The sequence below is a fragment of the Macaca fascicularis genome, chromosome 19 (genome assembly GCF_037993035.2).
Source record: "Macaca fascicularis isolate 582-1 chromosome 19, T2T-MFA8v1.1".
Classification (NCBI taxonomy): Eukaryota; Metazoa; Chordata; class Mammalia; order Primates; family Cercopithecidae; genus Macaca; species Macaca fascicularis.
This window is the reverse complement of record NC_088393.1, coordinates 65,194,756-65,220,776: the sequence shown is the minus strand read 5'-3', so window position 1 is coordinate 65,220,776 and position 26,021 is coordinate 65,194,756. Positions and strand designations below refer to the sequence as shown.

Below are 26,021 nucleotides of genomic sequence, written 5' to 3'. Positions count from 1 at the left end.
CATCCTGGCCAACATAGTGAAACCCCGTCTCTACTAAAAATACAAAAATTATCTGGGTGTGGTGGTACGTGCTTGTAGTCCCAGCTACTTGGGAGGCTGAGGTAGGAGGACTGCTTGAACCCGAGAGGCAGAGGTTGCAGTGAGCTGAGATCACGCCACTGTACTCCAGCCTGGTGACAGAGTGAGACTCAGTCTCAAAAAAAACAAAACAAAACATAGGAAGCACCAATTCTACTTGAGTAAATCCTCAAAAGGAATTTAAAGCACAGCCTCAAAGAAACATTTGTACACTCATGCTCATCTGCTATTAACAACAGCTGAGTGGAAACAACCCAAATGTCCACTAATGAAAGGAAAAGTGGCACATACATATATAATCATGCACTACACTTTTCAGTTAACAATGGGCCACATGCATGACAGTGGTCCCATAAAATTGCAATGAAGCTGAAAAATACTTATTGCCTAATGACATGACAGCAGTGGTAAGGCAATATATTAATCACATGTTCATGATGATTCTGGTACAAACAAACCTATTGTGCTGCCAGTCATATGGAAGTATAATATATGCAATAATGTACAGTATATAATAATAAATGAGTTACTAGCTTATGTTCTTAGTATACCACACTTTTTATCATTAGGTATTCTCCAACAGTAGAGTATATATGGAGTTGTGTGTATGTATATAAATATACAGGTGTATATACACACAAACACAAACTGTAACACAGCCTCGGGCAGGTCCTTCAGGAGGTATTCCAGAAAAAGGTATTGTTATTTCAGATGACAGCTCCATGTGTGTCACTGCCCCAGAAGACTTTCTGGAAGAGGATGTGAAGGTGGAAGACAATGACATTATCCTGATCCTGTCCTGGCCTAGACGAATGTGTGTATCTTAGTTTTTAACAAAAAAAAGTTTAAGAAGTTAGGATATAAAAAAATTTTTGTACAGTTGTACAATGTTTTAAGCAAAACATTATTACAAAAGTCAAAAAGTCTTTAAAAATACAAGCTTATAAAGTAAAAAATGGTCAGCTAAGGTTAATATATTAAAAAAAAAATTCTATAAATTTTATTTTGTCCAGTCGGGCACAGTGGCTCATGCCTGTAATCCCAGCACTTTGGGAGGCCAAAGCAAGTGGCTCACTTGAGGTCAGGAGTTTGAGAGCAGTCTGGCCAACATTGTAAGACCCCATTCTCTACTAAAAATACAAAAATTAGCGGGGCATGGTGGTGGCGCATGCCTGTAATCCCAGATACTTGGGAAGCTGAGGCAGAATTGCTTGAACCAGGAGGTGAAGGTTGCAGGAAGCCAAGATAGCCCCACCGCACTCCAGCCTGGGTAACAGAGCACGATTCTGTCTCAAAAATAAAAATAAAAATGTAGTGTTGTCTAAGCATACAGTGTCTGTAAAGTCTACAGCATAGTAACAACCTAGGCCTTCACATTCACTCACCACTCACTGACTCACCTAGAGCAACTTTCAGTACTGTAAGCTCCATTCACAGTAAGTTCTCTGTATGTCTATCATTTTTTCTTTTATACTGTATTTTTACTGTAGCTTTTGTTTAGATATACTTAAAAAGAATTACCACGTGTTCCAACAGCCTACAGTATTCAGCACAGTAATATGCTGTACAAGTTTGTAGCAAGGTGCTATAGGATATACCATATAGCCTAGGCATTGATAAACCCACTCCCCCTCCAAAAAAAGAAAGAAAATCACCTAATAACACTTTTCTCAGGACACTTCCCCTTTGTTAAGCAACACATGACTGTAACAGAATTTTATTCAGCCTTTAAAAAGGATGGAAATTCTAATGGATTAGAACATGAAACCTTAAAAATATAACATTAAGCAAAATAAGCCACAAAATAATCCACAAGACCAAAACTTAAGTTTTCTTATATGAGGTACCCAGACTAGTAAAATTCATAGAGAGTGGTGCTTGTCAAGAAGCTGGGTGGACTGGGGAATAAGGTTTTAAAAGGTATAGACTTAGTTTCATAAATTGAAAAGACTTCTAGATATTCATTGCACAATGTGAATGACTAACAGTACTGAACTATACACTTTAACATGGTTATGATGTTAGATTTTATGTTATCTGTATTCTACAAGAATACTTTTTTAAAACATAGGTCCCAGTGTTAAATCAGAGTAGATTTCTGTGTGAAGTCTTTCCATGTCTGCTTTATATACACATTCTTTATCTGGTGTGAACTTTCTGGTGCTGAATGAGATGAGAATTTTGGTTAAAGACTCTCCCACATTCACTACACTGATAAGGTCTCTCTCCAGTGTGAATTCTCCGATGTTTAATGAGGCTGGAATTGTATCTAAAGACTTTCCCACATTCACTGCATTCATAAGGCTTTTCTCCAGTATGAACTCTCTGATGACTAATGAGCGTGGAGCTGTCCATAAAAAAATTCCCACATTTGCTGCATTTATAAGTTCTTTCCCTAGTGTGAACTTTCTGGTGCCGAATGAGGTGGGAATTTTGGCTGAAAACTCTCCCACACTCAGTGCACTCAAAAGACCTTTCTCCAAAGTGATTTCTCCGATGTCTAATATGATTTGAGTTGTGCCTAAAGAATTTCCCACATTCACTACACTCATAAGGCCTTTCACCAGTGTGAATTCTCTGATGTGTATCAAGTGTGGAGCGACACCTAAAGGATTTTCCACAAATGCTGCATTCAAAAGGTCTTTCTCCAGTGTGAACTCTCTGATGACTCTTCAGTGTACAGCTGTCCACAAAGAATTTGCCACATTCACTGCATTCATAAGGCCTCTCTCCAGAGTGAACTCTCTGATGTCTATTCAGTGTGAAGCAATACCTAAAGAATTTCCCACATTCGCTGCATTCATAAGGCTTTTCTCCAGTGTGAACTCTCTGATGAATAATGAGTGTGGAAGTGTCCATAAAGAATTTCCCACATTCACTACACTCATAAGGCTTTTCTCCAGTGTGAACTTTCTGATGTCTAATGAGTGTGGAACGGTATCTAAAGAATTTCCCACATTCGTTGCATTCATAAGGTTTTTCTCCAGTATGAACTCTCTGGTGAATAATGAGTGTGCAGCTGTCCATAAAGAATTTCCCACATTCACAGCAATAAAAAGGCCTTTCTCCAGTGTGAACTTTCTGATGTCTAATGAGTGCTGAACTGTACATAAAGTATTTCCCACATTCATTGCATCCATAAGGCCGTTCTCCAGTATGAATTTTCTGGTGACCAACAAGGTGAGCCTGTGTAAGGAAAGTCTTCCCACATTCACTACACAGATAAGGCCTTGGCCTGGTGTGAATTCTCTGGTGCTGAAGTAGGTGAGACTTTCTAAGGAAAGCTTTCCCACATTCACTGCACTCATAAGGCCTTTCTCCAGTGTGAATTTTCTGGTGTTGAACAACATTATATTTGAGGCTGAAGGCTTTTCCACATTCACTACACTTATAAGGCCTTTCTCCAGTATGATTTCGCTGATGTTTAATAAGGTCGGAGTTGTACCTAAAAAATTTGCCACATTCACTGCACTCATAAGGCCTTTCCTCTGTGTGGATTTTCTGGTGCTCAAACAGCATACGCTGGTGGCAAAAGTCTTTTCCACATTGGCTGCAGCTGTAATCATTCTGTCCACTTTGAAAGGCCTCCACACCACGAGTGTCTCTGTGTGGCTTCCACCCACTGGGAAGAGCCTGTTGTTGAAGATCTGAATCACCAGTAAAATCCTTGCCACCGTGCATGCATGTGAAGTTCCTCTTTGCCAGGTGAACACTGTCATTCACAAACGAAGGCCTCCCTTCATCACTTCTGGTGAGCTTCTCTCTAACATGCTCCTTTTGGTGCAGGTAAAGCTCAGCTGTACGCTTGGGGTGTGTTCTGTCATGCTCAGCCAGGTGCAGGATGTCCTTCAGAAGTGAGCTACATGTCTCACAGGGCGGGGCCTTCTGGGTGCACAAAGCTGGCTTTAGAGTTGTGACCTGTGACACTCCTACAGAAACACACTGCTTGGAAGGTGCCTCCTCATCCTTGGCTCCATGCCAACAACCTAAGAACAGAAATGCTGATGAAGTGCATGTTGACTTTGGAGGGAGGAGGCAGCCCCCGAACAAATGTCTGTCAGACCAACTCACAAATAAGACCACGGGATTGGTGAAAGGCATGGGACACTAAAGCCAGTGAGAGGAAAGCCTTCTGGGCAGAACCGGGCCTGACAGAAACCCGTAACGAAAGTCCTGATGATGGGGAACAACATAGGGAGTGGCACAGTGCAGAGCACAGAGGCGGAGTCCCCAGGTTACTCCTCAGTAAATAGCTTTCAACAGGCCATAGCTGCTGGTGAACAATGTGTAGAAGGCTGTGTCCAGACCCAGAGAGATCTGATGTGACAGTAGAGCTGGTGTTCAGGGACGACTGAAGTATACATCCAGAACTCACAACACCTTAAGTATAGGTCACATGTTGGAGGACACTACAAAGGGAACAGAAGGGAACAGGTGGCTGGGTGCGGTGGCTCACACCTATAATCCAGAACTTTGGGAGGCCAAGGAGGGCGGATCAGCTGAGGTCGGGGCTTTGAGACCAGCCTGACCAACATGGAGAAACACCATCTCTACTAAAAATACAAAATTAGCCAGATGTGGTGGCACATGCCTGCAATCCCAGCTATTCAAGATGCTGAGGCAGGAGAATCACTTGAACCCGGGAGGTGGAGGTGGTAGTGAGTCAAGATCACGTGTGCCATTGCACTCCAGCCTGGGCAACAAGAGCGAAACTCCATCTCAAAAAAAAAAAAAAAGGGAACAGGTGAGAGGTGGAGGCCAAAGAGGTAGGGTCAGAGGTGGGAGCCAGAAGATGAAAGTCAAAAAAGAAATCACAATAGGGAAGAAAAGAGAGACATGCGGTGTGGCCACTGGCAGAGGCATCAAACTGGATTGATTCCCAGTGTGATGTGAACCCAGCCCTGTCATCACACCCCTTCTGAGCTCCCACTCACCAGGGCCAAGTCCTTTTGAGCATCTCTTGTCATCAATGGAGTAATGTCCACTCTGTCAGGCACCCACAGACCTCTACCTTGCTGAAGGTAAGCAACTATCTAGGTGTGGCGTTAGCCAAGCTAGGGGAAGGACAGGGAAAGGGAGGGGACAGCATGTACACAGAGCAATAAGCCCATGACATGCTGCATTCTAAAGTTACCAGAACTTCTAGTGGAAAGTCCTGCAGAAATAAGCCCACAGTCCTCACAAGCAGTGACCAGGTAGGTCCCTGAAATTCCTGACATGGGGTATCCCCCAGGTATGTCGGCAAGCAGAATGGAGAAAGCCTTGCACAGAGGAAAGTGTCATGCATTTGGACAGAGTAAACTAACCAGGAACAGGCAAGGTCATCAGGATATTCTTGAGAAATCTGAAGACTTCTGACTTTTGAGCCTCATAAGGCTTCACAGTGACAAGAGCTAAGCTTCTTAAGGAAAACTGATACAGGTCACACAGCCCAGCTGTGGCTGCCACAACACATATGCCAGGAAACTAGGAGAGGATGCAGCATCCATGATCTGGTGTGAGACAGAGCTGCCAAGGAAAAAAGTGAAAAAACATTGCTCAGCACAAGACACTGACGTAGGTGTCAGGGCCTTACCTACTGATGACAAAAGTGCAAAGTTCTCCAGCATCACATCGCTGTGCAGGTGTCTCTGAACGCCATTAAGAATCCCCCACTCCTCCTGGGAAAAATGTATGGCCACGTCCTCAAAAACCATACAATCCTGCCAAAATTATGACAGTTTAGTCCACGAGCAAGTTTTTTTTTTTTTAGATGGAGTCTCGCTGTGTCGCCAGGCTGGAGTGCAGTGATGCGATCTTGGCTCACTGCAAGCTCTGACTCCCGGGTTCAAGCAATTCTCCTGCCTCAGCCTCCTGAGTAGCTGGGATTACAGGCACGCGCCACCATACCTGGCTAATTTTTGTATTTTTAGTAGAGATGGGGTTTCACCATGTTGTTCAGGCTGGTCTAGAATTCCTGACCTCGTGATCTGTCTGCCTCGGCCTCCCAAAGTGCTGGGATTACAGGCATGAGCCACCGTGCCCGGCCCACGAGCAACTTCTTATTCTGTTTCCTTAGATCTGTATTTATCTACTTGAAATCTAAGAATCAGAGGACCAAAATAACAACCAGCATTTTAACATTTCTCTTATAATTCAGATCCCATAGTCTGAATTGCTTCCTATCTAACAATCACACATGATTATTTCTCCTGCCCTAAATCAACACAAGGCTTGTACCACAAAAGGAGGGATAGTCCCTATACCCAAGGCTGCCAAAATCATGCAAACCACCCAGTCTTAAGCTCTTTGCTCTCCCCTGCATGCCTTTCCAGTCAAAACCCCAATAAAGCCTCTGATGTATGCTCTCCCTTCAATTGTGCATCTGCCACCTGACCAAATCCGCAATTTCCTCTGTGGCTTTAGGCTGTGTGGCATGCCCCCTTCACTCAGGAAATGAAAGGAATAAAAATCATTTCATCCAGATATGATTTCTCACCAATCGAAGAAAAAAATTATTCCAGTGTCATTGGCTTTTCTCTAATCACTCACTCTTGTTCATAGATTGAACAAGATTGTATCCTCTGGGTACAATCACTGATATACTTCCCTCTCCAAGACCTTCAGTGCTCCTCACCACATCCACACACATCCATCCCCTGCTCAGCCTCCACCCACTTCTCAAGGACGAAGACACACTAGGTCTTCGTGGCACCTGTACCTGCTCTCCTCTCATTGCCACTGATCACTGACTCCAGCATAGAACAAAGATGAGTGGGGAGAGACTGAAAAGCGCCATCAAAACACAGCACATGGCCGGGCACGGTGGCTCATGTCTGTAATCCCAGGACTTTGGGAGGCCGAGGCAGGTGGATCATGAGGTCAGGAGTTCAAGATCAGTCTGGCCAAGATGGTGAAACCCCGTCTCTACTAAAAACACAAAAATTAGCCAGGCATGGTGGCAGGTACCTGTAATCCCAGCTACTCAGGAGGTTGAGGCAGAAGAATTGCTTGAACCTGGGAGGCAGAGGTTGCAGTGAGCCGAGATCGCACCACTGCACTCCAGCCTGGGTGACAGAGCTAGACTCCATCTCAAAAAACAAAACAAAACAAAACACCTGGCACATGGGGGCCTACCTTTCTTTTGTCACTCAATTTCCCTAGAGTTACCCAGATCTTGCCTCTCAGATAACCAAACTTGGACTCACCCTCCTCCCTTAAGTGCCCAGTGCCAGAGGTGGAACCATCTATTCATGCTCTTCTACTCACACTTTGGATGGCACCTTCCACATGTATCCAACACCTCCACTCTTCCAACACTAACAACCACCACAGCCCAACCGGGATTATTTCCATGGCCTGCTACCATGCCACTCTGCACATGAAATCCTGCAGTGCATGACAAATGCAACCAGAATCCTATTTGTCCCTGGACTGACCAGAATGCAATGTTTAGGAAACATTGCTTTGAAGGTCTCTGAACCCAGTCCTGTTTCTTGCTTTGACCTCGGCTTTCCAAACCCACATATTCTTGCACACCTCCTTTGATTTCCAGACCTTGGCTGTCTCCCACTTCTACATGTATATGCTGTCCCACAAGCAGTCACGACTTTCTCTATCCCCCAGCTCTAATCCAAAGCCCAGATACACCGACCTCCCCAATGCCATTCCCACCCCAGGCCTAGCAATGCTTCTAGCTGATCCCATCTTCTGCCAAAATAGTCTCAGAGTTCACAAGAAACTACCCAGGTACAACCAAGACTTGCCACAAAACCCTGCTGAGTCCATAACAGGGTAATAAGCCCCTCCCAGACCTCACTACCATCTCACCTCTTTTGTGGAGACGCCTCACCATCCATCTTACATGCCCTCTCCCGCTCAAAAGCCTCTTATTTTCCAAAGGCCGTCCCCAACATAAACACAAATACACACACACGTATCCTCAGTCCATCTACTCCCTCATCTGTCTTTGTGATGCCCAGCAACACTACCAAGGTGCTCAATAGAAAGATCCAGTCCTCAGCCTCTTCCTTCCCCTTCCTTCTCCCTGACAGCATCGCCTCCAGAATCTAAAGATGTTTCTTCCTAAATCTGACCCATAGATTTACCATGGTGTACACACCAGCTATCATGTAGTAGATGTCTCCATCCTGAACACCTCCAATGAACTCCATTTCTGTGTGTTCCTGGCACCTCTACATGAGTTTCTGGAACATTTTTGACTTGGCCCAAACCTGGTTCTTCATATGCTCTATTAAACTCCCCCTACTACAAAATTTACCACATCTTAGTTGCTGGAACATCCAATCTTCTCAACAAGGCCAAAACTATGGGGCCATTCCCGATTCCCTCTTGCATCCTACCTCCCCAGCTTCCTTGCTCTGTACATCAAAAAATGTGAGCTGCTCTAGATCAAAACCTACAGAAGCCACCCAACCCTTCCACCTCCACAGCCACCACTCGTGTCCAGCCACCACTAACCTCCACTGGACTGTGGCAGGAATTATCACCCAAGTATCCTTTGTTCTTCCCTAACCCTCACTCTGTCCTCCATTCTGCAGGCAGAGGAAGCGTCTTAGAATCTAGGCCAAATGACCTATTTTTTCTTTCTCAAAACTTCCCTAGCTACTAACCCCCTCAGATTAAAGACCTAGAACCACCGAGCACAGTGGCTCACACCTGCAATCCCAGCACTTTGGGAGGCTGAGGCAGGCAGATTGCTTGAGGCCAGGAGTTCGAGACCAGCCTGGCCAACAGGGTGAAACCCTGTCTCTACTAAAAATACAAAAATTAGCTGGGTGTGTTGGCTCATGCCTGCAATCCTAGCTACTTGGAAGGCTGAGGCAGGAGAATTGCTTGAACCCGGGAGACGGAGGTTGTAGTGAGCCGAGATTGCGCCACTGCACTCCAGTCTGGCGACAGAGCGAGACTCTGTCTCAAAAACAAAACAAAACAAAAAACAAAACCTAGACAACCTCAGGCTGCCATTCCATGCCTGATCCCTGCATGCCCCGACCTCCTGCCCTGCTGCTGTGCTCCTTATCCTTGCCAGCTAGAACATTAAGCTACAGTTCTCTAAGCATCCCATCTAAGTCTCACCACCAAGCATTTGAACATTCTGGATCCTGTGTTTGAGATGTCCTGCCAAATCTCAAACCATCAGTTGTGAGAACTAGAACCACTCTATATAACCAGGGACTGAGTTTGGAACCCAGGTCTGGTGAAACTACAGACTCTCCTTGGACCCAAGGGAGAAAGAAGAAAAGGTGAACAGTCTCAGGATAACACCATTCCCTATATCAGCATGCTGAAACCATCTGGGATGGGTGAAAGCTGGAAACACTCTCCACTCACCTGTCCAGCATCCATAAGCACTGCTGCCACTGCTATGAACCCTGTGGGAAGAGGCAGGCCATGAGGATTAAGACAGCATTGCAGCATCCTACAGGCTGACTGTATAACCACCTCTGGCCCTGCAACTAGAGCAAAGTTATCTCAGGCTACACAGTAAGTCCTCAGGGTTCACAGTCTTGACGAGGATTGAACTTCCTTGAGTCTCAGTGCCCTTATGTGTAAAATAGAGATTAAAAGGACTGCCAACTAATAGGGCTTATATTGGCACCAAACATAAGTAGTACACACTATGTATCAGCAATTTCTTTCTACTGGATTAAATATTTTGTACAAGTTTTCAGCACAAATGACATGGAAGGGTTTTGAAATTTTGGGTGTGTATTTTTCCCACTTCTTACAGTGTTAAGCAAATGTGATACATAAAACTTTCCACTGCAAGCAAATAGAAAAATTAACATTCAGCCGGGTGCGGTGGCTCACGCCTGTAATCCCAGCACTTTGGGAGGCCAAGGTGGGTGGATCACGAGGTCAAGAGATCAAGACCATCCTGGCCAACCATGCTGAAATCCTGTCTACTAAAAATACAAAAATTAGCTGGCATGGTGGCGTATGCCTGTAATCCCAGTTACTCGGGAGACTGAGGTAGGAGAATCGCTTGAACCTGGGAGGCAGAGGCTGCAGTGAGCCGAGACCGCGCCACAGCACTCCAGCCTGGCGACAGAGTGAGACTCCGTCTCAAAAAAATAAAAAAAGAAAAAACGAAAAAAGAAAAATTAACATTCAACAACTATTAAGTGAATAAATTTAACTATTGGTTACATTCATTTCTAACTGCCGACCTCTGTGTACATATTTAGAAGGATATTGGTTCATTAGTGGTTAAAGAAATGTTTTATACATTCATAAATAAATAAGTTGTAGGGAGAGGATAAGCAAGCAGGTCAGTTCCTAGTCCCATCAGCAACCAGGCCTGCCTGCTACAAATTCAGTTGCTGGAAGATCGCTGGAGGCCCTTGACTAGATGTGAGAAAGCCCTACCCACGTCTGGACCCAATCTCCCCACTAGTCTGGATGACCTTCCTGCTGTTCCACAGAGTGGGCCTGGGGGTCTGCTGGGTCTGCAGGTGCCGAAATCTAAACCACCTCACACCTCAGTCTCCAGCCTAGGCCAGTTCTTTAACCCATTCAGAACTCCGTTTTTGCAGACACGGCCCAGAATCCTTCCTATGACAAGTTTGCACCTGTCTAAAGGGAGTGTCAGGCTTATGGACCCAACCATGACCTGCCTTCCAAAACTCAGTCCTCCAAAAATGCAACTTGTAATCCTCTCTGAAACCTGCTCCTTAAGCCGATTTCTCCAACTCCATTCTATCAGATTTTCAGGCCAAAACAAAACCCATGGAATAGACTCTTCACTACCCTCACTGCTATATTTGATGCACCAGGAAATCCTGTCGACTGTCTCTCTGAGATCCACCCAGAATCTCATCACACTTCCCCTCTACTGCAACTCCTCTGGCCCATCCCTACCATAACTCAAGGGGTCTCCTCAGCGGTCCCCTTGTCCTACTTTAACATCCTGTTTTCCCCAACTTTAAACGTCTACCTCTGGGCGTAACCCTTCCTGCACAGCCTGCTATGGCTTTCAGCAGCTCCGCGGCCCTCCCAGGCGAGACTCCGCCTCACTCTCAGCTCCGTGGAGACAAAGACGCTCGGGCTCCCCAGTGCCGCCCGCTCTGCAGCCTCGCAAGTGCAGGTCCCTGACAGGAGCTCCCCCGCCTCACAGCACCGCGGACACCGGTACCCCACACGAGAACGCCCCTCTCTTTGGGACACAGGGGCCTGACCTGCAGGGCCCCTCCTCGGGGCTTCGGCACTCGGAGGAGGGGTCTGGCGGGGCGCCCTGGGACGCGGCACCCACCTCAGTCAGGTTCATCGGCGCGGCCTCCGCTAGCACAGCCAGGGAAGAGAGGGGCGGGAGCGGCGGTGATCTGGACGCTGTCGAAGGCACCGACGCCTACACCCGACTCAGTCGAGCCTCACTCTAGCCTCTGTACAGCGGGGAAACCTTTTCTCGCGTTTTTCCGCTCTTTCACCTCAGTCTCGACTCAGCCTGAGGGTGAACAGATCCCCACTCAACCATATTGACAACACCCTGGGGCGTTGCAGGAAGTCCCGCCCACACGCAGTACGAACCCACGTAGACGCCTCTCTGCTAGGCCTTCTCTGCTAAGCAGCTACACTCGCTGCTTGTGTCCGCCGCTGTGTCTTTTGGGTAGTGTAGTTCCCACGCCGCTGCCTGCCCCGCCTGTGAACCTAGGTAACTCGCGTTCAGGATGAAAGCCAGGAGGATCCTCCAGAGGTGTTGAGAAATGCAGTTACGGGGCTCCAAGGGCGTGGAGGGCTTCACTGGCTTTTAAACGGCAAGCATCCAGATTTTCCCGGAAGGCAGTCTAGAACAAGTCAGAGAAATGTTTCAGAGACCTGCCCTTTCAGATTCTGTAAAGCACAGCAAGTTCCCGAAGGACGAACGTCCGAAGGAACATGGCCAACCATAAGGAACTGATCTTCCACGCATAGCGATCAGTTCTTTTGTGCTTGCCAAATACACACAGAACGAAGCTCTGGAGACTGTTTTATAATCTTCAATGTGTTCTGCTGGGACAAGAAAAGACCCAGACATGGCATGATGGGGAGTTTGAGGAGGAATATCTTTCCTTTCTGAATAATCAGTTACTGTCTTTCAGCCTACCCAGTAACACTTCATTCACATGATACTTATTACTTTATATCTGAGATATTTTCCACTTACTTTAAGAAACTGAAACCTAACTGAAAAGGAAAAGCGACTTATCTACCATTATCTGCCAGAATAATGTGACCTTCCACCAGTCAAAGCCCTTGTGCAAAGAAAGCATCTTACTGCTGAGATAAAGGTTTGGGAATGCATGATCTCATCTCATCACTGGAAAGTGATTTATCATTTCGCCTGAAATTGTATCAACAGTGTCTGCACAGGGAGTTGAAATCGTCTCTGAATAACTCTTGTGAAATGGCTATTACTGAAACTATTAATGATGATTATGTAGTTATCCAAAGAAACTGGCAAAAATAGTTATAGAGAAATATATCTGTGATAGGAGGAAAAAAGCTAAGGTTGTCCTAGAACCTTGGACACACTCAAATTTGGTGTGCAAAATCTGATTATTTTTCAAACTTGAAAACATTGTGCATTAACAGCTTGAAGGGAGAGGTAAAGACTATACATTAAAAGAGTTACCAGAAAAATAAAACTGAATAGGGAAACTGTGCTGTCGTATTTATTACTCTAACATGTCTGATGAACACTCATTAGATGCCAGGTACAATACTAAGTGCATGGGACACATCAGGAATAGGGATGCCAGCTGTCTGTGATCCTATAAGACATGTAAGACATATTTAATGAATTAGTCCTCAGTCCTGTATTGACTTTGTCAGGTCACTTTAAATGTCCTGTATTCAGCTTTTTACAATAAATTACAAAACCTCAGAAGTCAGAGCTATTTTTCTACCACTATAATTGTAAATTAAATAACTTAGTGGCTATGTTAAATTAATTTAATTGTAAAATAAATTTTATTAAAATAAAATTTAATTGTAAAATAAATTTTATTAAAATAAAATTTAATTGTAAAATAAATTTTATTAAAATAAAATTTAATTGTAAAATAAATTTTATTAAAATAAAATTTAATTGTAAAATAAATTTTATTAAAATAAAATTTAATTGTAAAATAAATTTTATTAAAATAAAATTTAATTGTAAATTAAATCACTTAGTGGCTATGTTAGCTGAAAATCATACCCCTACAAATAAAGATATGGACATAGTCTTGTGATCTCTCCTGCAGAATTGGTGAGGGAAAAATGAAATGGAGCACTGAGATATTCAGTAAAAGAGAAGACTGTATTTTGGCCAAAGTCTTGAAATTTGGTTTATCAAATTACAAAAAGAAGGAAGGAAGGAGAGAGAAAGAAGGAAAGGAAAGGAAAAGAAAAGAAAAACCAGCCAACTGAAGGTCTGGAAGAGTTAAAGCTGCTCAGGAGTGCCAGCTACAGGGAAGCTAAGACAGGAGGATTATTTGAGTTCATGAGTTCAAAACCAGTTTGGGCAATATAATGAGATCCCCGTCTCTGAAAAAATTGAAAATTAAAAATATGTTAATCATTTACCAACAATACATCCCTACCATCCTACAATTTATTTCTAGATATTTACCAAGAGAAATTAAATAAACTTTTTTTTTTTTTTTTTTTAAAGACAGAGTCTCTCTCTGTCGCCCAGGCTGGAGTGCAATGGCGCAATCTCAGCTCACTGCAATCTCCACCTCCCAGGTTCAAGTGGTTCTCCTGCTTCAGCCTCCTGAGTAGCTGGGATTACAGGCATGGCCACCACGCCTGGCTGATTGTTGTACTTTTAGTAGAGATGGGGTTTCACCATGTTGGCCAGGCTGGTCTTGAACTCCTGGCCTCAGATGATCCACCCGCCTCAGTCTCCCAAAATGCTGGGATTACAGGCATGAGCCACCTCGCCTGGCCCAAACATCCATCTAATACTTGGTGACAGGCCACATATCTTTGAATATACCAAAAAGTTAAAAATTATCCAAGCATGGTAGTGTGCACTTGTAGTCCCAGCTACTGGGGAGGCTGAAGTGGGAGGATTGCTTGAACCTGAGAGGTGGAGGCTGCTGTGAGTGAAGATCACGCCACTGCACTCCGTCCTGGGTGAAAGAATGAGATCCTATCTCAAGAAAAAAGCAAAAAAATCTAAACCTTGCATGCCTAAAACCATAAAACTGGGCACACTTAGATATTTCAAATGTCTTCTCTGAGTCCCTGAACTCACTCAATTTTGACTTATAATCTTTATGAAATAGAAAGCTTGAAATTTACATCTAATTATATTAATTTGTTTTTCATGTAACATTTTGTGCACTCTGGGATCAAAGAAAGACTTATTAGAGGGTGAATTCTGAGATCATTTTGCGGGTCTCCCTCTAAAATTGTTTTCTTTCCATTTTCTATTTCTTACTCCCTGTTTGACCTTTGTTAATTTTAATTTTTTCTGACATAAGTAGCTTGGTTGGAGGGTAATATGAGATGGTGCTTATGAATGCTCCTAACTGCGGGCATGTCACATCATAGGTATTAAATATAAATAAAGTTTTCTCCTCTGTTCTTTCTGTATTGTTGTATCTTCATTTCTTTTTCTTCTCTCTCCTTTTCTTTAAACTCCTAGTTTTGCTTGATTTTTTTCCCATACTCTAATCTGTAGGAGACAAAAATTCTAAACATCCCATTCTCAATTGCAAAATAAACTTTTAAAATCCCCCAGAGATTGCACAACCTAGTCCACCATGGGAAACACCTGAGCAGTCCTCCTAGGGCACTGAGGTTAGGCCTAAACACCCTATTGTGCCCACTTCAGCCATCTCCTGCCTGAGAGCGCCATCTGCTGTCTGTTAGCCAGAACATCCCAGCGCTGGGTAAGAGGACTCCCTGATCACCGCTGGATGACCCTGGCCTGCCTTCTCCGGGGATGCCCTCAGAACGCTCACGCCCCAGCCGCTGCAGCCCCTGAGAGTGAGAGGACTCCCTGATCACCGCTGGATGACCCTGGCCTGCCTTCTCCGGGGATGCCCTCAGAACGCTCACGCTCCAGCCTCTGCAGCCCGGAGGGAACACAAAGAGCTGTGAGGATGCCCCGGCTCCTCCACTTCCCTTCTCGCGGTTGGAATCGGGGTGCTCACTCCCCTCCTCTATATTTTTTCCCTCCCGGCCCCCAGTATGAGAAAAGCCTCCTCAAAACCCCTCCAAACACCCCTCTCACATATCTCATCCTGAACCTCCAAGCCCTAGGCTTCATGGATTTCATTAAAACTGAACACCTTATTTTCCTCTGTAACGGGGCCTGGCCCCAGTATAAACATCCAAGACCTCTGAGCCTTAGGCTTGGCAAACTCCATTAAAACCAAACACCTTGGCCGGGCGCGGTGGCTCAAGCCTGTAATCCCAGCACTTTGGGAGGCCGAGACGGGTGGATCACGAGGTCAGGAGATCGAGACCAACCTGGTGAACATGGTGAAACCCCGTCTCTACTAAAAAATACAAAAAACTAGCCGGGCGAGGTGGCGGGCGCCTGTAGTCCCAGCTACTCGGGAGGCTGAGGCAGGAGAATGGCGTGAACCCGGGAGGCGGAGCTTGCAGTGAGCTGAGATCCGGCCACTGCAACTCCAGCCCGGGAGACAGAGCGAGACTCCGTCTCAAAAACAAACAAACAAACAAACAAACAAAAAAAACCAAACACCTTATGTTCCTTTGAAATGTGGCCTAGCCCCCAATGTAAACTGGACAATAATAGTCAACGGCTGGAAAACAAAACATTCAACTTCCAATTTAACGTGATTTAGAAAATTTCCTCCAACGCAATGACAAGTGGTCCAAGGTACCCTACATCCAGGCTTTTGCCTGCCTTCGTTTGTGCCTTTCCCTCTGTAAGTCCTGTTCACCTTACAGATTCTGCTCTTAAATGAGAAGCCTGCCAAAATGCCTCCCCTTCCAGACAAGCCCTCCTCCTCTGATTTTGATCCCACTGATGAAACCACTCCACTAGCCCAACTTCCACCACCCTCTCCTCCTCCTCCCCCTTTGGCTCACATACCCCCTTATCCCTGTCTTCCATCTTCCCTTCCCTCTCCCCATCATACCCAATCTTGTATCAAGCCCCCTTCCACTGAAAACCAGACACATGCCCAAAGGGCCTGCAAAGTTCTCCTCTTGGGGGAAGTCGCGGGGGCCCAAGGCATAGTTCAAGTTCATGTTCCTTTCTCCCTAGCCAGCCTCTCCCACCTTGAAAAGAGATGTGGCTCCTTTTTCACAAATCCCACCTCCTTCCACAAGGAATTTCTCTATGTCACTCAATCTTAGGACCTTACCCGGCATGACATTTATGTTATCCTCTCCTCCTCCCTCACCCTGGAGGATAGGGAACGTATCTAGACAGCCACCAGGCCCAGGCAGACAGCATGATGCTGCATGATGCCTTCACCAACAAGATGCTGCTCATAATGCAACAGGAACCTTAGCTGTCCCCAGAACTAACCCCAATTGGGATTATCAGATAATTTCCACAAACAGAAATGAGGCCATATAATAACTCCTAGTTGGCATGGATGAAGCCACCCTTGGCCAGGCGTGGTGGCTCACGCCTGTAATCCCAGCACTTTGGGAGGCCGAGGCGGGTGGATCACAAAGTCAGGAGATCGAGACCATCCTGGCCAACATGGTGAAACCCGTCTCTACTAAAACAAAAATTAGCTGGGCATGGTGGTGTGTGCCTGTAGTTCTAGCTACTCGGGAGGCTGAGGCAGGAGAACTGCTTCAACCGGGGAGGCAGAGATTGCAGTGAGCCAAGATTGCACAACTACACTCCAACCTGAGTGATAGAGCGAGACTCCATCTCAAAAACAAACAAACAAACAACAAAAACAACAAAACCTTAGATACATTCTCCCACCATGGCTGCCAGTCTCAAAGGTATTACTAAGGCATGTTCCATTTGCACTCAAAATTCCCCTCAGGGAGCTCTCAGACTACCTCCTCTCCCCACACACCAAAGACACCAGGGCAGAACTAGCAAATCAGCTTCACCCACATGCCTCCCATAAAACAAGTCCAGTACCTTCTGACCATAGTAAACACATCCTCTGAATGAAGAAAAGCTCTTCCTACCACCACCGAAAAGGCATACCTCATCACTTCTATTCTCCTCACCCATATTATTCCCCAGTTTAAACTCCCCTCTTCCATCCAGTCAGACAATAGGTCAGCATTTGTTTCACAGGTTAACTAACAGCTGGCAAAGCCTCTAAACATTAAATGGGACTTCCATATCCCTTACCACCTCCAATTTTCTGGAAAAGTTGAACAGGCCAATGCCCTTTTAAAGCAACAACGGGCCAAACTCTCTCTAAGAGGTTAAATGGCCCGTAATTCACTTTTCCCATTGGTCCTCACTGTGATTCACTTTTCCCATCGGTCCTCATGTGTTTACAAGCCATTCCCTGCAAGCCCCTCAGCCTAAGCCCATTTTAACTCATGTGTGGACGCCCTTGTTTCCTCCAGAATCTCCCTGTATCTCCCCATCTTCTATACGGGATACTTGGCTGGCATTACTCCTCACTCAATATCTAATAAGACAGGACCCTAACGCTTACTTGCCCAAGCCTGAAAGTCCATTCTCCAAATACTTTTTCCCGCCCTACAACCATGGGACTGAATCTGGATCACAGACTCCTCCCCTCTCCAACCTAAGTGGACGGGTCCTCACCAGGTTACCCTAGCGACTCCCATGGTGGCAAAGCTAACATCCTCTCCACACTCACTACTCCAAACTAAAACCAGCACCAGACCCACATCCAAACATTTTCTTACCCCAAAAATATTCTTCCTTTCTCACAGGACCAACCTTGCTGTGCTTAAAAAAAATTCCCCATCCTGGCTAACCCCGTGAAACCCCGTCTCTACTAAAAAATACAAAAAACTAGCCGGGCAAGGTGGCGGACGCCTGCAGTCCCAGCTACTCGGGAGGCTGAGGCAGGAGAATGGCGTAAACCTGGGAGGCGGAGCTTGCAGTGAGCTGAGATCCGGCCACTGCACTCCAGCCTGGGTGACAGAGCAAGACTCCGTCTCAAAAATTAAAAAAAAAAAAAAATTTCAAAAGTTGCAAATCCAGGAGGCCCTTGTCCTTAACTCTCCACCTCCAATTTCAAATCTTTTATCTCAAACCTTATTTCAGATCTTTCCTGGCATCCCTTCCCTAAGTTGCTGAATAGTCCACTTCAATTTCTCACACAAATCCAGTGGTTCTCATCTCTTTCTGTTAACCCATGCACATGGACCCGGTCAAAAACAAACCTGTATCTCACCTACTCAACCAATCCATCCCCAAAACCTGTTTAGAATTTTGCTCAGCTAAACACCTTTCTCACCCAATCCATCAAATTCACCCATACCGTCACATGCAGGGTTGTCACCCTCCTTCACCTCGTAATCTCTAAACTAAATATGTTACAAGTTAAATTTCATAAAGCACCCATAGGGATCTTATATCTACCCCAAATTTACTTGCATTCTTGGCCCTTTTATGTCTCAGCCAAACCTACCCTAAACCGGCCCATGATGCCTTTGTTGGACAGATTTCCCCATCCCTTTGTAATCCTACCCTCACTCATTACCAACCTTTCCCCTCTCTGCCAGCACCACTCTCCTTGTATTCAACTTAAGGGCACTCCCTGGAAAAAATATACAAAAAGTTCCCCCAACTGCAACCTTTATCCTTCTGCCCTGTCAGGACCACAATGGCTATTAGTCAACAAAAGCCCATTTCTTCCTCTTTCTCCAAAACCAAACAGCCCTCCCCACCTCCTCCACCTTCTCATGGCTCGCTGGCTTCACTTACAACCTTTTGCTTGTCAACCCCTCGTCTTTTCTTTCTGTGTGGCACAAACTCCTTTTTTTTTTTTTTGAGATGGAGTCTCCCTCTGTCGCCCAGGCTGGAGTGCAATGGTGCAATCTTGGCCTACTGCAACCTCCACCTCCGAGGTTCAAGCAATTCTCCTGCCACAGCCCCTAGAGCAGCTGTGACTACAGGCACCCACCACTGCATCCGGCTAATTTTTGTATTTTTAGTAGAGACAGGGTTTCAACATATTGGCCAGGCTGGTCTCGAACTCCTGACCTCATGATCCATCCGCCTCGGCCTCCCAAAGTGCTGGGATTACAGGCATGAGCCACCGCGCCCAGCCTCAAACTCTTATCTTTGCGTGCCAACAAGTTGGTCAGGAACGTGCACCCTAGTGTTTCCATCTCCAGACATTAACATTTTGCCTAACCACCACACCATTCAGGTTCCTTTAGTAATTCCTATTTCCTACTTCACACACACCAAGCAGGCTGTACGCTTCATTCCCCTGTTTACAGGACTAAGCATCTCCACTACACTGGGCACCAGAATAGCAGATTGCCTCTTGCTTAAAGCCCCTAATCTTCCTCCTCCTAATAGTAACAATTGGCTCATGCACATTTTATATCCCACTTTATCTCTTGAAGGTTGAACTGCCTTGTCCAAACAACCACCCAGAAACATGTTAATACCATCCTTCTCTTCCGCACTGAGTCTGGTATCAGTGCCTCCAGGTATCAGTGCCTCCAGGAAAGCAGCTGTGAAGCCAGATGTCCACTGCTTCAAAATCCAAACTCTGATTGCAGCACCCCTGTTCAGCAGGAAGCAGCCAGATAATCAACAATGTCCTTTTATACTAAAGTAAAAGGCAAGCATGTCAGTCCAAGCTGCACCATTTTGTAACCCCCCTGCCACTTCACAGACCCTGATCAGAGTGAAATATTCCACAGGGGCTTGGGCCATGAGTAACATCCTGTCCAACCACCTGACTTCTTTATCACATACTGCTGTGCAAAGGCCCAAGGAACATCCTTATCAATACCTCCTGGGCAGCAAGCCATACCACCCAGACCTCTCCTGCCCAGACCCCTATTTACCCCAGCCTGTAAGTGGCAGTGGGCTCCAGCACTAAGCTGGTCCCCCCCTGCAGGTTCTTGCAATCAACTGGTGTTACTGTTGAGTCAATTTGCCCTCCCTGTGTCTTTTTTTTTTTTTTTTTTTAGTAGAGATGGGGTATCATCGTGTTAACCAGAATGGTCTAGATCTCCTGACCTAGTGATCCGCCCCGCCTCAGCCTCCACAGATGCTGGGATTACAGGCATGAACCACCACACCCAGCCCTCTGTGTCTTTCTTTAACCCTCGCCTTCCCTTCAAAACCTAACAGGGACAGTCGCAGTGATGTCTGTAGCAGTGGGCAGAGTGGGGAGAAGTCTCCCTCTCCACACCTGGGCCTGAGCACTGGGGCCACTTGGCTGCTGGGACAGAACTACACTCCTCCCTTACAGAGCTGATCACTGTGCTCACATCTTTGCTGGAGGCAGCGCCATCTCTCACAGCCTGCAAAAGGGAGGTATTTGGGCACTGTAAAGTATGGGCTCTGGTTTTCTTTGTCCCAATAAGTGCTATCTTGGTATGCTGCACTATCCCTCTGGAGCAGCACTCCCTAAGGGCTGGACCACTGGCAACCTTGCTGCCACCCTGAGTCCAGCCAGCCCTGTGCAGCTCCCACAGTCTGAATGGGCACCATGGAATGTCTTTGGGGACTCTCATATGTGGGGAAAGACAGACAGATCAGACTGTTAACAGTCTGATCATAATGTGGAGATACAAGGACTGAGGTGGATTTTTTGTTTTTGTTTTTGTTTTAAATGGAGACTCGCTCTGTTTCCCAGGCTGGAGTGCAGTGGCATGATCTCGGCTCATTGAAATCTCTGCCTCCCAGGTTCAAGTGATTCTCCTGCCTTAGCCTCCGGAGTAGCTGGGATTACAGGTGTGCAGCACCTTGCCTAGCTACTTTTTGTATTTTTTTTTTTTTTGAGACGGAGTCTCGCTCTGTAGCCCAGGCTGGAGTGCAGTGGCCGGATCTCAGCTCACTGCAAGCTCCGCCTCCCGGGTTCACGCCATTCTCCGGCCTCAGCCTCCCGAGTAGCTGGGACTACAGGCGCCTGCCACCTCGCCCGGCTAGTTTTTTGTATTTCTTAGTAGAGACGGGGTTTCACCGTGTTAGCCAGGATGGTCTCGATCTCCTGACCTCGTGATCCGCCCGTCTCGGCCTCCCAAAGTGCTGGGATTACAGGCTTGAGCCACCGCGCCCGGCCTACTTTTTGTATTTTTAGTAGAGACGGGGTTTCACCATGTTGGCCAGGCTGGTCTTGAACTCCTGACCTCGTGATCCTCCCGCCTCAGCCTCCTAAAGTGCTGGGATTACAGGCGTGAGCCACTGCACCTGGCCAGGACTGAGGTTCTCTAGGCAGGAAACAGTCCCCCAACAGCTGCACCCCAAGTATGGTACTCCACCACTGCCACTTGTTCCTGGGGAAGCAAGCAGTCCAGCACGAGTTGGTAGTCTAATGTAATGCCCTCAAGAAGTCACCAAATTGTTGCCCACACCAGTATTTGGCTTTGCAGGGGTGCTCTCCCACAGTTCAGATACCAGTGTTCACCACAGGGACAAAGGCAGCCAAAACACTTCAACATACCTGTATTCATCTATAGCCCAACTGCTATAAAGAACTGCCTAAGACTGAGTAATTTTTTAATTTTTTTTTTTTTTGAGGCAGAATCTCACTCTGTCGCCCAGGCTGGAGTGCAATGGTGCGATCTCGGCTCACTGCAACCTCCCCTTCCCGGGTTCACGCCATTCTCCTGCCTCAACCTCCTGAGTAGCTGGGACTACAGGCGCCCGCCGCCACACCCAACTAATTTTTGTATTTTTAGTAGAGACGGGGTTTCACTGTGTTAACCAGGATGGTCTCGATCTTCTGACATCGTGATCTGCTTGCCTCGGCTTCCCAAAGTGCTGGGATTACAGGCATGAGCCACTGCGCCCAGCCCAAGACTGAGTAATTTTTAAAGTAAAAAGGTTTAATTAACTCCCAGTTAGTTAAACACAACCTATACACAACCCTCTTGTTTCACAGTGGAAGAACGCTGTCAGTTACAGAGGATAGATTTATTAATTCACCAGGCATGACATGACACGCTTCAACAGAACAAAAAAGCACTCATTTAGCTTGAAACAAGGAAGATGTTCCAACACACAGGTGATGGGGCAGCACAGCCTATGTGGGCCTTTTATCTTTAGGGAAGGCTCGAGGCCCATCCCTATGTAGTTGATGCAACTATGGTTTGAAACTTACAGCCCAGGGAGGGTACAGGAATTCATAAAGTCATTGAATTAGTTGCTCTGACATTGACCTTGGCTACAGGAGGTACACAGGTCCTTAGGTCTTTGGAATTCCTGTAATACCGCACCCCACATAGCCATAGTTACTGGGACGTTTGTGAGTGCTCCTTTAGAGAGGACTGAACCACCCTATTGCAGTCTCTCCCATGTCCTATTAATCCAACCACTATTTATTTATTTATTTATTTATTTTTTGAGACCGAGTCTCGCTCTGTCGCCCAGGCTGGAGTGCAGTGGCCAGATCTCAGTTCACTGCAAGCTCCCCCTCCCGGGTTTATGCCATTCTGCCTCAGCCTCCTGAGTAGATGGGACTACAGGCGCCCACCACCTTGCCCGGCTAATTTTTTGTATTTTTAGTAGAGACGGGGTTTCACCGTGTTAGCCAGGATGGTCTCGATCTCCTGACCTCGTGATCCACCTGTCTCGGCCTCCCAAAGTGCTGGGATTACAGGCTTGAGCCACCGCGCCCGGTCCACTATCATAGAATATGGCTTCCAGCTGGGTGCAGTCACTCACACCTGTAAATCCTGGCACTTTGGGAAGCCGAGGTGGGTAGATCACGAGGTCAGGAGTTCGAGACTAGCCTAGCCAATGTGGTGAAACCCTGTCTCTAATAAAAATACAAAAATTAGGCCGGGCGCGGTGGCTCACGCCTGTAATCCCAGCACTTTGGGAGGCCGAGGCGGGCGGATCACAAGGTCAGGAGATCGAGACCACGGTGAAACCCCGTCTCTACTAAAAATACAAAAAATTAGCCGGGCGCGGTTGTGGGCGCCTGTAGTCCCAGCTACTCGGGAGGCTGAGGCAGGAGAATGGCGTGAACCCGGGAGGCGGAGCTTGCAGTGAGCCGAGATCGCGCCACTGCACTCCAGCCTGGGCGACAGAGCGAGACTCCGTCTCAAAAAAAAAAAAAAAAAAAAAAAAAAATTAGCCGGGTGTGGTGGTATGCACCTATAGTCCCAGCTACTCGGGAGGCTGAGGCAGAATTGCTTGAACCCAGGAAGCAAGGTTGCAGTGAGCCGAGATCATTCCACTGCACTCCAGCCTGGGCAACAGAGCGAGACTCTGTCCAAAAAAAAAAAAAAAAAAAAAACGAATATGGCTTCCATCTGGCCCTAAAGGTCAATAGCCAGGAACATACACCTAGATAGTGTTTTACTTCAGGACACATAGCTCCCAGCAGGTCACAAGAGACAGCTATCCCTCTTCAATGCAGGGGAAATATGGGAAATCTGTGTAGGGATACCCAATGCATACTGTTGCCCAATGCCTTAAACATCAAGGCAACTGATTTCTCCTCAAATTGTAGTCTTCTGAATACAAATAACCTTTGTACTCAGGGCTCGAGATTTTGTGCAGAAGTCCTTCAGACTTTCCCAGGAGGCTTCTCATGGCAGTGCAAATTGGTCCAAATCTGCATGAGAGCTGAGATTTTGCGTCCTACTACTCCCTCTGGAGCTCACAAAGGTCCCACAGAAAAAACATTCATGCTTTTATTCTAGCAGAGACCAATTCTGTTCAAAACCCACTGCAGACAGTGACTAGATTTCCAAGAGTGAAGGTAGCTTAAACAATGTGACCTTTATTATCACAAAACCAACCAGGGTATGTGTGTGCATTAGGGGTGAGAAGGAGTTCAGTGTGGGTGACTGGCAGGTTGGAAAATTCCATCCCAAGTGTCATGATGACACAGGATCCTTTCAGTGCCACTTCACCAGCCAGAAACCTCCATGGCCGAAGCACCTCTGCCCAGACATCGCTTGGCCTGCTGGGCTCACTCCACCCACTCAGTCTGGCAAGCTGTGCTTGGCTCATGCTACCAGCCGGATCCTGTGCCCACTATGGCTCTGTGCTTGGCCTACAGCTGGTCCAGGCGTGCTGCGACCGGCTTCTGCCTTGGGAGCTGGTGTCTGGACAAGGGGGACACAGTAGCGCCCAAAAACTCAGAGACGTCAGCAACCACGGAGCCCCAAGGGGTGTTACAGCTTTTGCTCAGGGAATCCCAAGGTCTGAGCCCCAAGGAAGCATTACAGCTGATTTGTGTCACAGCTTGTCTGTTCCTACCGTCCACACACTTCAGTGAATGGGGGTGTGGCACAGCTGGTTTCGTCCTGCCACCCTGTGTGAGCTGGCCTGGCCCTGCTGCCACTGCTTCCTGTCACATGGGGTGGCTGCCTGGGGCTGGTGGAAGGCAGGAGGGCTGCAGTGTTAAAGCTCCTTTCACACCCGCCATTTGGCAGTTTCCGAGTTCTTGTCCCACAACCAAGAATGACGTTATGTGGACACCAGAGAGTGAGCCAGGCAGGGAACTTTACTGAGTGGCAGAAAAGCTCTCAACAAGAAGAGGGGACCCGAAAGTGGGTAGCCCCAGTATGTAGCGGGGTCCAGGTTATGGGCTCAGAATGGGGACTGCATACTGATTGGGCCATGGGTGAGCCTGGAAAAAGCACCGTTCGATTGGCTAAAAGGCATTGAAGAAGTTCTCACTCCAGTCATGGACTTGGAACTGGCAGCTCAATTTTCAGGCTTTAAACTGTCTTTGGCTTGAAGTTTGGGTTTCACCAGGGACCTGTCCTTAGTCTGCCTAGGAATTTATCTGCGTCCTACCACTATCAATGAGATAACCAATACTTTCCCCTGGAGAAAGGAAATTTCTGCAATCTGCCTGCCAAAGCCAGTCCATGTCTTCTGTCCAAGGCTGATGTCTATGCCCTAATCAATCATAGGAGTGGGGGTGAGGCCTCCAAAGTGTTCAAGTGACTAGTGAATTCTTCAGATAGAGAACACAGCATGCTGCCATAACTGCGTTTTGTTTTTTTTTTTTTTGAGACGGAGTCTCGCTCTGTCACCCAGGCTGGAGTGCAGTGGCCGGATCTCAGCTCACTGCAAGCTCCGCCTCCTGGGTTTACGCCATTCTCCTGCCTCAGCCTCCCAAGTAGCTGGGACTACAGGCGCCCGCTACCTCGCCCAGCTAGTTTTTTGTATTTTTTAGTAGAGACGGGGTTTCACCGTGTTAGCCAGGATGGTCTTGATCTCCTGACCTCGTGATCCGCCCGTCTCGGCCTCCCAAAGTGCTGGGATTACAGGCTTGAGCCACCGCGCCCGGCCCATAACTGCGTTTTAATGTGACTAAAGTGCTACACACCATGGCTCTTTGCCAGTTGGTAGAAAAGAGATGACTTTTTTAATAGGCCCTGGCAGGGGCATAACTCTGGCAAAAGCCCCAGTCAAGTTGAAAAGAGCAACACAGTTCACAAAATCTTCCCATATATCTGGCAGTATAGACAATATCCCTAGTGTGGATGTTTAGATGCAGGAGGCTCAACTGCTGGCTGTCTCCCTAAAAAACTAATCTCCAAAGCATTGCTCTACTGAGTTATTATGTTAACAAGGAAAGATCACATTGCCTTCACTTCTATTGTTCTCTAGGGTGAACGTGCTGGCACGAGATAAGATTAGGCTAATGGCTAAAGACTTTCCAACATTCGCTAGACTCATAATACCTTTCTGGGTTTTTCTCATAGCAAGAAACAACCCAATGTCACTTGGATACACAAAATCAGAACTATTTATTACCTATAGCTAAGAATGAGAGAACTTGGGTGAGGTCCCACAGAGGGATGCATCTGAGACAGAGTAACAGCAACCTGAGGCTGCAGGGACAACTTAGGGAAGGCAAGGGGATTGCATTAGC

The 26,021-nt window shown here is 46.7% G+C and overlaps 1 protein-coding gene across 15 annotated transcripts; it reads right to left on the bottom strand.

Annotated features, from left to right (window-relative positions):
* Positions 1-1,779: 1,779 nt before the first annotated feature.
* ZNF17 (zinc finger protein 17) lies at positions 1,780-11,568 on the bottom strand. 15 transcript variants are annotated; one of them, XM_074024927.1, is made up of 5 exons: positions 11,333-11,568; positions 9,412-9,452; positions 5,654-5,780; positions 5,013-5,132; positions 1,780-4,064 (listed from the first exon to the last, which is right to left on the bottom strand). In XM_074024927.1, exon 5 carries the CDS (start codon positions 3,757-3,759, stop codon positions 2,218-2,220), a length of 1,542 nt encoding a protein of 513 aa, XP_073881028.1. In that variant the 5' UTR covers positions 3,760-4,064; positions 5,013-5,132; positions 5,654-5,780; positions 9,412-9,452; positions 11,333-11,568; the 3' UTR covers positions 1,780-2,217. The 15 variants fall into 15 exon arrangements, with proteins under 15 accessions (XP_073881028.1, XP_073881021.1, XP_073881032.1 ...); XM_074024920.1 differs by lacking the exon at positions 5,013-5,132 and having other exon boundaries at positions 11,259-11,568; XM_074024931.1 differs by lacking the exon at positions 5,654-5,780 and having other exon boundaries at positions 5,013-5,586; positions 11,259-11,568.
* Positions 11,569-26,021: the final 14,453 nt, after the last annotated feature.